General features: G+C 47.5%; 1 protein-coding gene across 2 annotated transcripts in view; it reads left to right on the forward strand.

Moving 5' to 3' along the window:
• Positions 1–11126, forward strand: part of APBB1IP (amyloid beta precursor protein binding family B member 1 interacting protein) — a 137221-nt gene that overhangs the window by 86687 nt on the left and 39408 nt on the right. For both annotated transcript variants that reach the window (XM_066585670.1, XM_066585671.1), the window contains exons 5-7: positions 1096–1173; positions 5359–5518; positions 7762–7883. In XM_066585670.1, coding sequence (XP_066441767.1) covers positions 1096–1173; positions 5359–5518; positions 7762–7883 — 360 coding nt within the window. The remainder of the gene's footprint in view (positions 1–1095; positions 1174–5358; positions 5519–7761; positions 7884–11126) is intronic.

Raw genomic sequence — 11126 nt, forward strand, 5'->3', positions numbered from 1 at the left:
CTCCTCCATCTGACCCAGACCACTATGAGGATGTCGCCAATTCCTAATAGTGTCCCTTCTGCGGCTTTGCTTGCTAATACTGCCCCGATTGTGGCCCTGACTCCTAGTACTATACCTTTTGTGGCCCCAATTCCTAGTAGTATCCCTTCTGTGGCCTTGATTTCCTAGTATTGTCTCTTCTGTAGACCAATTTACTAATACTGTCCCTTCTTTGACACTGTTTACTAAAGTGCCCCAGCTCTCTCCTGCCTTCACAGCCCCATTTCTCTAATACAGGCTCCATCAGAACAATCTATTTAGTAAGCTGAGATGGGACTGGCGCCCCAAAGAGGAAGAGAGGACTAGTGGGTGGTTGTTAATAGTTAAGCGGCTGCCCCTACCGCTCCTATTATAATCCAACATTGGTCAGTCTCATTCCACCAGTTGCACACCACTGATATAGACAGACATCACATGTTCCCATTGGGCTCCTTGGTTTAATGGGTTTTCTATTCAAGGCTAAAGTGTCTCATAGAAAGAGAACTGAAATCAGCAGTTGCAGCAGACTTTATTGTCTCATGGGGAAGTTTAATACACAATTTGCTAATACTGACGTTTTTTCTTAATGGGTATTATTTATGAAAACTTCTCAAAGTTTATATGTTGTGTATTCTGCTCCAGAAAAGGGTGATTATTTAAAGGGGTTGTCTGGTTGCAAACTATGCATGGCCTAGCCTCGGATAAGTCATCAATAGTAGACTGGCAGGGGTTTGTCACCAAGGTCCACTGCTGATCAGCTGCTTACCAGGCTGGTGCACTTGTCTGCTTCCTGCACTGAATTTTGCAGGAAGCAGACAGCTCTGTTCCCACTGCAGTGGCCAGGCTTGGTATTACAGGAATTGAAATTAATGGGAACGTGGCCTGCAATACTAACCCTGCCCACTAAAGTGGGAATGGAGCTGTCTGCTTCCTGCAGAAATCAGCTCAGTGCACAAACATGTTGGCCTGGCAGCAGACCCCGCCAATCTACTAATGATGAATTATTTTGAGTATAGTCCATCCATAGTTTGCAACCAGACAACCCCTTTAAGGTTTTTTTGCTATTATTTTTTGCAGGACAAAGACGAGTCAAAAGCCAAAGTTGACAAAATAAAGCTTGCATTGGACAAAATGAAGGTAGCCAAAGTTAAAAAAGTAAGTAAGGCAAGAAAAATATATATGACTCAGGGTCAAACAAGAAGACTGTAGTACTAGAGGACCCTCCGCTGGGTCCAGGATCTGACATTATAATTTGCCTCAGACAGAGAGACAGACAATGAGAGAGACAAACAGAACAAAAGAGAGAATTTCCGCGCGGCAAATCCACATGCGGCCGCTAATCTCAGGTTTAGCCAGCCATGTGGACGAGATTTCTCAGAAATCTCGTCCACACGGGACGGCCAATCCGCTGCGGTTAATCCGTCCGAAACTGAAATCCGGCCGATTTGCCGACCGCAGCATGTCCATTCATCTTTCTCTCTGCTGCGGCAGCGCTCTCCTCTATGGGAGCGCCGGCTGCAGCGTAAGAGCGAGCGGCCGGGCCGCTTCAAAGCCGCCCCGGGTTTTTCCGCGACGCTTCTCCCGGCGGAAATCTCACGGTTTTTGCTGCGGCCAAACCGCGAGATTTCCAGCAGGAATCCGCCCAGTGGGAACCCGCCCTTTATGTTCACGTAGCAACATCGGGTCAATCCAGTCATATTAATTATTGATCAATAGATATGTGGAATGTATTCTTCTGCGCTGGATCTTCCTTACTTTACTAAGCACATTATTACTGCCGGCAGTGCTGGCCCAAGGTGAGATAATACCCTGTGCAGAAACTACACAAACACACTTTATAAGAAAAACACAACATATAGTGTACTGACAGGCAGTATGCTTCTGCTGAAAGCAGCAAGATAGCAGCGCTCCCACACCAGAACAGCTCAGTGAATAACTACCGTATCAAGACGAAGCTCATTACATAAATACAGCACTACAACCAAGCTCAGTAAATAAATACAGCATCAGGCCTGCGGTATACTCCGTACATGGATACAATACCAGAACCAAGCTCAGTACATAAATACAGCATCAGACCTACGGTATACTCAGTACATGGATACAATACCAGAACCAAGCTCAGTAAATAAATACAGCATCAGACCTACGGTATACTCAGTACATGGATACAATACTAGAACCAGGCTCAGTACATAAATAGCATCAGTCCTACGGTATACTCAGTACATGGATACAATACCAGAACCAAGCTCAGTACATAAATACAGCATCAGAACTAAGTTCATGACATACATATAGCCCCATAATCAAGTTTATAGTCTAAGTAGCAGAACTAACTGATTGCATTTTGGGGGCACCAATGGGATGACAGCGGCACATTGGAACATCAAAGAAGAGGAGTCAAAGTCAAGAGGAGGAGGATTCATGCAGCTCCACAAGATGCTGTTGGACAGAGGAAGATGATAAACCGCTTAGATGAACCTCAGCGGGGGATCGTCTCCAGCCTGAATCACCTGGTGCCCCCCCTACAAGCTGGTGGCCTGCGCAGCGTGTGACCACATGGGTCGCATATAGCTAAGGCCGGCTATGACAGCTGGATCCAGCATCTTCACCTAAGCATGGAGCAATTCTGGATATCGGTCTGATACCATGCACACATGAAAACTCCGCCTTGGCGAGCGTTACTTTGTATATTCATAAACATCAGATCGGTAGCTGGTTCGCACAGCCGCGTTGCGGCTTGGAGTTCCTTCACCGGTGACAAAGATTCAGTTTTGCACTGTAGTTCTGTATCTAAATACAATGCGGAGGGGCTTTGTTAACCCTTCACTGACACCCAGTACCTGGGAGAAATGCCCCACCAGAGCCAAGCGTATTGTGACTACCGTGATGTTGCTCTTGGATCTAGACTACTCCCAGTTGATCAGTCTTACGAAAGTTGTGGCACTATTTTAGGACAGTTAATAAAGCAATTAATAAGCAAGTCTCTGATTATTCTGATAACGCTCCAACAACTGAGGATTCTGTATCATTTGCCACAATGGTTCTTCGTGTCAGCAGTAAGAATACAGAACACCACGGGATATAACCATGACACTCTTGATATTACACTTTCTCGTCAGTTTAACCAAGCATCAAGAGATGATAAGCGGTGCCCAGCTGGCAGCTCAGGGTCTTATACAGCCCCCCAGTACTGGATCAGCAGCTGCAGGTCCTCAGGAAGCAATTAAATCTCTGACTGCCAGAAATAGACAGAACCGTTATAAGGCGCCGGTAACACCAGTAGTAAAGAGCGCCAGGCGGCAGCCATCAGTGCTGCGATGTCACGAGACGGTGCATGTCCTGTACTGTACCACTGAATACAACAGATACTGCACTGTAATGCCCTACATATACAGTACGGTATTATACGGTATTATATACTACTTTTCTGAGGCTTCTACTCCAGAAACATTCAGTTGATACATTTATTGTTGGGGGGTTTTTTTGTAAAAAGTAAAGGATGTTAAAATAATATTTAAATATACCTTCTTCTCATATTCATGATAATAATAAAAACTAATTTGGTATTACCGCCTCTACAACAGTCCAATCTATCACTATAACGCATCACTAATTCTGCACGGCGAAAATTGTCACAAAAAAAAATACACAACGCCAGAAAGAGTTGCGCCAAAAAAATACCAATAGAAACTACAGACGTCCCACAAAAAACGAGCCTCACACAACCCTCTTGAGGGATAGATAAAAATAAGGCGATCACAAAAGGGCGGCATGAAATATATATTTTTAGATATTTATTAAAAGTAGTGCAGCAAAAAAAAACTGGACAAATGTGGTATTTAGTAGCGACTTCATGCCATTTTTACCGCAGTGTGTACAGCGTAAAACAAGATCCCCAAATATGGTGAAATTGAGTTTTGTTTTCCATTTCTCTCCACTTAGAAAGTTTAAAAGGTTTTTTAGGACATTATACGGTACCAGTGAAAAATACAACTTGACCAGAACAAAAGATTTTTTTGAAAGACATCGCTGCAGATGGAGGTGATGGTGGATGTAATTGGGGCTACGAGACCAAAGGTCCTACAGCCAAGTGCCTGGAAATAGTTTGGACAGACACAGGGGAGTAACGATGGTGCGCCCTGTCTTGTATCTAAGCTAGAGGTGGCGCAACAGGGTGCTAGAGCCTCCATGCCCACCTGTATCACATCTTGTATCCAAGCTAGAGGCAGTACAACAGGGTGCTAGAGCCTCCATGCCCACCTGTATCACATCTTGTATCCAAGCTAGAGGCGGCCCAACAAGGTACTAGAGCCTCCATGCCCCCCGTATCACATCTTGTATCCAAGCTAGAGGCGGCCCAACAAGGTACTAGAGCCTCCATGCCCCCCGTATCACATCTTGTATCCAAGCTAGAGGCAGCCCAACAAGGTACTAGAGCCTCCATGCCCTCCCATCACATCTTGCAAAGTTTAGCGAAAGATTTCACAGCTTTCTGCTATTTTGTTGAATTTTCCTGTAACACACCTCATCTGCATACTTAAGTTGAATTCTTCATTTTCTCCATATCTTTGTAGAGGGCTCAAACCCTTTTTGGCTCTGCCCTTTTCTTTATCTATGGGATTTGCTAGGTCGGCTACCCGTGTCTGCCGGCCTCTTGCTATTCCCAGCAGACGCGGGCGTCACTTCACTCCTCCTGCTTTCCATCAGCACTGCAGGAGTTAATCCTCTCCAGTGCTGTCAGCTCAGCTGCAGGGTAATCAGCTATCACCTCCCTATTTAGCTGAGCTGGGGATCCTTCCTCTTTGCCTGAGTGTTGGTTTGTTCCTGCTCCCAGAAAAGTTACTGTGCTTCTGATTCCCAGTCACAGAACTTTGGACCTATTATTTGGATTTTGCTTAAACTTTGCTTTCCCTGACTCTTGGAATTGTTACCCGGACTTGTTTAAACTCTGCCTGCCCCGACCGTCAGACTTGTGACCCGGATCTTGCTTGTACGCCGCCAGCGGACCATATCCTGGTCTGTCTTGTGGTGCATTGCATCAGTGTCGCCGACTCCCATGGGTCAGCTGCCAACTATATCGGGAGTATTCCAGAAGGTAGCGGCCTGTTCAGTTTCCTGCTGCGAAGGCCAGATCCCTGTACAGGGGTTAAAGGGTGAATACCGGGGAGCCATCGGGATAACACCCTTAGGTCTAGCCCAAAGTCAAACTGGTTAGTTCGCACAGTGGGTCTATTAGTAGGATTATTAGTAGTAATGCCTTCTTTTTCCTTTATTGGCACATTATGCTTATGGACACAACACGGGGTCTGGTGCTAAAATATGTTTTGTTTACAGCTGATTGTTAAGGTTCACATGACAGACAGCAGCACCAAGACCTTGATGGTGGATGAAGTTCAGACGGTCCGTGACATCCTGGACAACCTGTTCGAGAAGACGCACTGCGACTGCACGGTTGAGTGGTGTTTATATGAGGAAAGTCCCGAACTTCAGCTTGGTAAGGACTTGATTAGCGGGAAGATTTGCCAATTATTACACAAATGTGTCCAAATGTCATGAGCTCTCAGGTTGTTATTATATGCAGAGCTGAAAAAAGGTTGGTGCAGACCTCTAGGCAACAAATGTGGTGCGGCCCTCATGCCGCCAGACTCGTATTTAGGAGAAGCATATAGGAAAGGTGTGTGTGTGTGTAAAAGTATATATATATATATATATATTTATAATGTGTGTGCAGAGGTGCCCCAAGCCTTTATGCTGCCTGAGGCAAAGAGCTAAATGGCGCTCCCCCCCCCCCCCCCCCACACACACAAAAACACTCATTTTACAAGCATTAAAAGTGCCAATACACAAGATATCCAGCGCATATTTGAACCATTGAGTCTTTTCTGAAGTGACAGAGTAATAGCGCCCCCTGTAGTGGCCCAAATAGTGAGTGTGCTCCTTAGTGGCTCCAATAGTAATAATGACCTCCTAATGGCCCCAGTAGATGACTCCATTGGTGGCTCTAGAAGTAATAGTGACCCCCATAATGGCCCCAGTGTTATGTGCCCCCTGTAGTGAGCTCCCGGTCAGGCAGCAACCCGGCAAGCTTTTAACTCAGTCGTCTGTAGCTCCAGACATTTGCTACTGCAATCAGGCCTCTAAAAGGAGTTGTCAAAATCTAATGAAACTTCACCTCTCCCCCCAGTTTCACCTCTGCATACAGACCCGGTGGCGGGTGAGTGACGTTTCTGTGCGGGACTCTGTGAGCCCCGCACAGAAATGGAACATGCCGCGGTTTGTTTGCAGCACAAGATTTCGCGCGTCCAAACCACGGCCGTCTGCATAGAATTGCATTTGTTAACGCAATCCTATGCAGGCTTCCAGTGGCGGAAATCCCGCTGGAAATCCCGCCGCGGAACTTCCGCTCGTGTGCAGGCGGCCATAGCGTCACGTTACATCCAGCACATTGTCAACTTTCTACCAGCACACCTTTGCTACAGTGGGTTCTATCCTCACTAGCTAGGGTTAATATCTCCTGTGCTTACTAGTTCAGGTTAATTAGTCTTGCAGCTGCTAGCTGAGGTACAAGCTGAAGATTAACAGTTCTGTCAGCCAATCAGCTTCTCCCTTTTCCCTATATAAACCAGCTCTTCTTGGCTGTGAGTTGCTGCTTATTTTTCAGTGTTCCTGATCAAGTCCTCTTGCTTAAAGGGGTTGTCCCGCAGCAGCAAGTGGGTCTATACACTTCTGTATGGCCATATTAATGCACTTTGTAATGTACATTGTGCATTAATTATGAGCCATACAGAAGTTATAAAAAGTTTTTCACTTACCTGCTCCGCTGCTGGCGTCCTCGTCTCCATGGTTGCCGTCTAATTTTCGCCGTCTAAAATGGCCTAATGGCCAAATTAGACGCGCTTGCGCAGTCCAGGTCTTCTCCTGTTCTCTATGGGGCTCCGTGTAGCTCCGTGTAGCTCCGCCCCGTCACGTGCCGATTCCAGCCAATCAGGAGGCTGGAATCGGCAATGGACCGCACAGAAGAGCTGCGGTCCACGGAGGTAGAGGATCCCGGCGGCCATCTTCACCGGTAAGTATAGAAGTCACCGGAGCGCCGGGATTCAGGTAAGTGCTGTGCTGTTCTTTTTTTCAGTCCCTGCATCGGGGTTGTCTCGCGCCGAACGGGGGGGGGGGTTGAAAAAAAAAAAACCGTTTCGGCGCGGGACAACCCCTTTAAGTCTCTTGTCTGTGTCTGCCTCCTGTATTTCTGTTTGTCTTCCATTCTGTATTCTTGTCTTTTATTTATTGTCAGTTTCTATTTGTCCCTGGTTTTCGGTACTCTGGTTCCTCTCTGACTTTGGACCTGTCCTCGTGGAAGTAGTGGGGTCGTCCCTTTTGGGATGGGTGCTCTGCTGTGAGGTGGGTTCTGTTGGAGGGGTTCAGAGTGTCCAGCTGTGATCGCGACCTCTTGTGTCTGTCTGCTCCTGTGTCTAGCCACCTGTGTAGCAAGCAAACGTCAATCCTGACTGCTCCAGTACCAAGTCACCTTAGGGTTTTGTTAGCAGTCCAGGACAAACGTAACAAATAGAGACTTGTAGCCGCTTCATGCACATAGAAATGAACACATGCATGAGCCCGTAAACTGGATAGGTTTAATATATTAGCACGGACTACAATAATACTGCCCCCTGTAGGACAAGAATGTGGATCTGGGTGGGAGTCTGGAGTGGCCCAATATTAATGCTTCATTTTTTCTTTCAGAGAGATTCTTTGAAGACCATGAAAACATTGTGGAAATCCTTTCAGACTGGACCAGAGACAGCGAAAACAAAATATACTTTGTTAAAAAGTCTGAAAAATATGCGTTGTTTAAAAACCCTCAGGTAAGTACCTGGGTGCTCATGTACTGTTCAAACCCAAAAAAGTGGCCAGCAATCCGAGACATAAGCTAGATTCTTTGCACAACCTCCTAAAGGTTATTTGGTCCTACTTGTCCATCTGTACAGACCAAGCAAAGGTAAAATCAAGGTGTAAAGGTAAAATTCAACTTCTCCGGCAAAAACCCTCTCAGACAGCGACGTCAGGGGATAAATAAGAGTTAGAATTTTTTTGGAAGTGCAGAGGAGAAGCTAAAAAGAGAGGTTTGTGTACTTAAGGGGTTAAATTTATACATCTCAGCTCACATGAAACCACCCAAATTGGAAAGTAATCAATGACCATAAAAATAACGGGGAGAGGTTGTTTGCTTTTTGTTTGTTTTTTTATCCCCAGAAGCCCGGTATGCAAACAGCAGAACCAGCATGATGATAGTTATGTCGGAAATTATTTGTAAAGCAAATTATCTGTTTTACATTTCCTCCCCGGGACACCACAGAAGGAAACGCTTTATCAAAAAATTCAATTTCCCAGAAGAAGTTGTCATTTAGCTTCAAAACCCGGCATGCGGTTCCATCTCAGGCAGATATGTAAATGATGAGAGTCGTGGGGTGATTAGATGAAAGGGACATTATTGGGATGTGAGAAGCTGGATGGTCGTATTAATGAATTGTCCCCCACCGGGCCGTTCTGACCAGACTGTTAGGAGGTGTTGGGACCAGTGGATGGGGGCACACAAGGTGACCGGGCTCAGGACGCCCCTACAGACCACCAGTAGAGAGGAGCGTCTGACCAGACTGTTAGGAGGTGTTGGGACCAGTGGATGGGGGCACACAAGGTGACCGGGCTCAGGACCCCCCAACTGACCAACAGTAGAGAGGAGCATCTGACCAGGCTTTTAGGAGGTGTTGGGACCAGTGGATGTACAAAGTAAAAAGTATGGCAGCAATGGAAGATGCAGGGATTAGAAAAATGCAAAAGACTTTATTTCTCCATTTAAAAGTCAAAAGCAGCAGCAATATTTCGACCTGTATAGTTCGGTCTTTCTCAAGCTAGGAAGTGTTGGGACCAGTGGATGTGTGAGGGCACACAAGGTGAACAGGCTCAGAATGCCCTCGACAGACCACCAGTAGAGAGAAGCGTCTGACCAGACTGTTAGAAGGTGTTGGGACCAGTGGATGTGTGAGGGCACACAAGGTGAACAGGCTCAGAATGCCCTCGACAGACCACCAGTAGAGAGAAGCGTCTGACCAGACTGTTAGAAGGTGTTGGGACCAGTGGATGAGGGCCTACAAGGTGACCGAGCTCTGGACCCCCCAACAGACCATCAGTAGAGAGGAGCGTCTGACCAGACTGTTAGGAGGTGTTGGGATTAGTGGATGGGGGCACACACGGTGACCGGGCTCAGGACCCCCCAACAGACCACCAGTAGAGAGGACCGTCTGACCAGACTGTTAGGGGGTGTTAGTGTAGTAGCCTGAAACACGTATATCTGGCCCCTCCATAATTGTCAGATATGTCATGTCTTCAGTGTGGATGCACTATGCAAAGTGTCTTGTCTGCTGTTATGTGTATTGCACAGCTGCAGCATGTTAGAGGTTGATGTCTGAGAGTGTCTGGGATATGTCTGGAAAAGTATCAAGTTCGTCTAGTCATGTGGTGTCGTATAAATATGAGTGAGTTAGGTGTGGGCTTCAGCTGAATCCATCTGCTTTAACGGTTGAGAGTGGAGTGAGAGTGCCAGCCACATGGGGGTACCTTCAACCCTCATGTGGTGAAGGGATGGAAGCAGAAGAGAGGTATCCTGAGGTCTCCAATTCCAGCAACTGCCTGTAAGGAGTGAGAAAGAAACAATCCGTTGTGCAGCAATTAACGTCCTAAATCTCAAGTGAGTGTCGGCGGAGGGTTGTGTCTCCCTCCAGTGTTATCCTGCATCCCGGAGTGTGTGTGTGCAGGAGCGGAGTCATACAGGAAGCAACTGTAGGCCCGATTTCATTATGTGTCCTTCCTCCCTGACCGTCTGCTAAACGTCTTTCTGCACTGACGAGTAAAGCTGTATCTTGAAGAGCAAGAAGTAAAGTTTTCCGATCACTGTCCGTTCCCAATTATTGAGTTTTCCCAAGTTAAACCGTGTATAGACTCTCTTATTTTCTACCGCCACAGAATTAATGGTGTGAAGGAATGTCCCAGCGTTGCCTGGAAGAGGCCTAGCGGTGCCTTGGCCGAGTTGCATGCGTCCCTCTGGGGAGGAGTCTGGTAGAGCCATCATGACAAGTGCCATCTCTACCCCACCAGCTCCTCACCATGTGTCTCAGTCGCTGCAGGACCAGTGGATGGGGACACACAAGGTGACTGGGCTCAGGACGCCCCCTACAGACCACCAGTAGAGAGGATCGTCTGACCAGACTGTTAGGAAGTGTTGGGACCAGCGGATGTGTGAGGGCACACAAGGTGACTGGGCTCAGGACCTCCGACAGACCACCAGTAGAGAGGAGCGTCTGACCAGACTGTTAGGAGGTGCTGGGACCAGTGGATATGTGAGGGCACACAAGGTGACCGGGCTCAGGACGCCCCCTACAGACCACCAGTAGAGAGGAGTGTCTGACCAGACTGTTAGGGGTTGTTGGGACCAGTGGATGTGTGAGGGCACACAAGGTGACCGGGCTCAGGACACCCCCTACTGACCACCAGTAGAGAGGAGCGTCTGACCAGACTGTTAGGGAGTGTTGGGACTAGTGGATGTGTGAGGGCACACAAGGTGACCAGGCTCAGGACGCCCCCTACAGACCACCAGTAGAGAGGAGTGTATGATCATCTGACAAACACCAGCAGCTCTAAGTATTCTGTTGTCCACCATCCAGAGACATGGGGCGCCATTGTTACTCTCCTGTGTCTGTCGGAATCACTTCCAGGCTCTTGGCTGAAGAACATTTGGTCTCATGGCCCCCATTACATGTACGGCCTTTGACACCCATCATCGCATCTGTTTGCAGTGGTGTCATGAACAGCGAAATTAGACGCTACGGAGGAACCGGTTGTCTTCAGTGATGGATCCTGGTTTAGTTTGGGCACTGACGATGGCCATGTTCATGTCTGGAGACCTCAGAGTGAGCGCCTCAATCCTGGCTTTGCTGTGGAGTGGCACACTGCCCCCTGCTGGTGTGATGGTCTGGGGGGCCATTGCATACAACAGTCGGTCCCCCCTAGTAGTGGTACGAAGGACAATGACAGCTCAGCGATATGTACAGGAC

Source organism: Eleutherodactylus coqui, chromosome 12, assembly GCF_035609145.1.
Source record: "Eleutherodactylus coqui strain aEleCoq1 chromosome 12, aEleCoq1.hap1, whole genome shotgun sequence".
Lineage (NCBI taxonomy): Eukaryota > Metazoa > Chordata > Amphibia > Anura > Eleutherodactylidae > Eleutherodactylus > Eleutherodactylus coqui.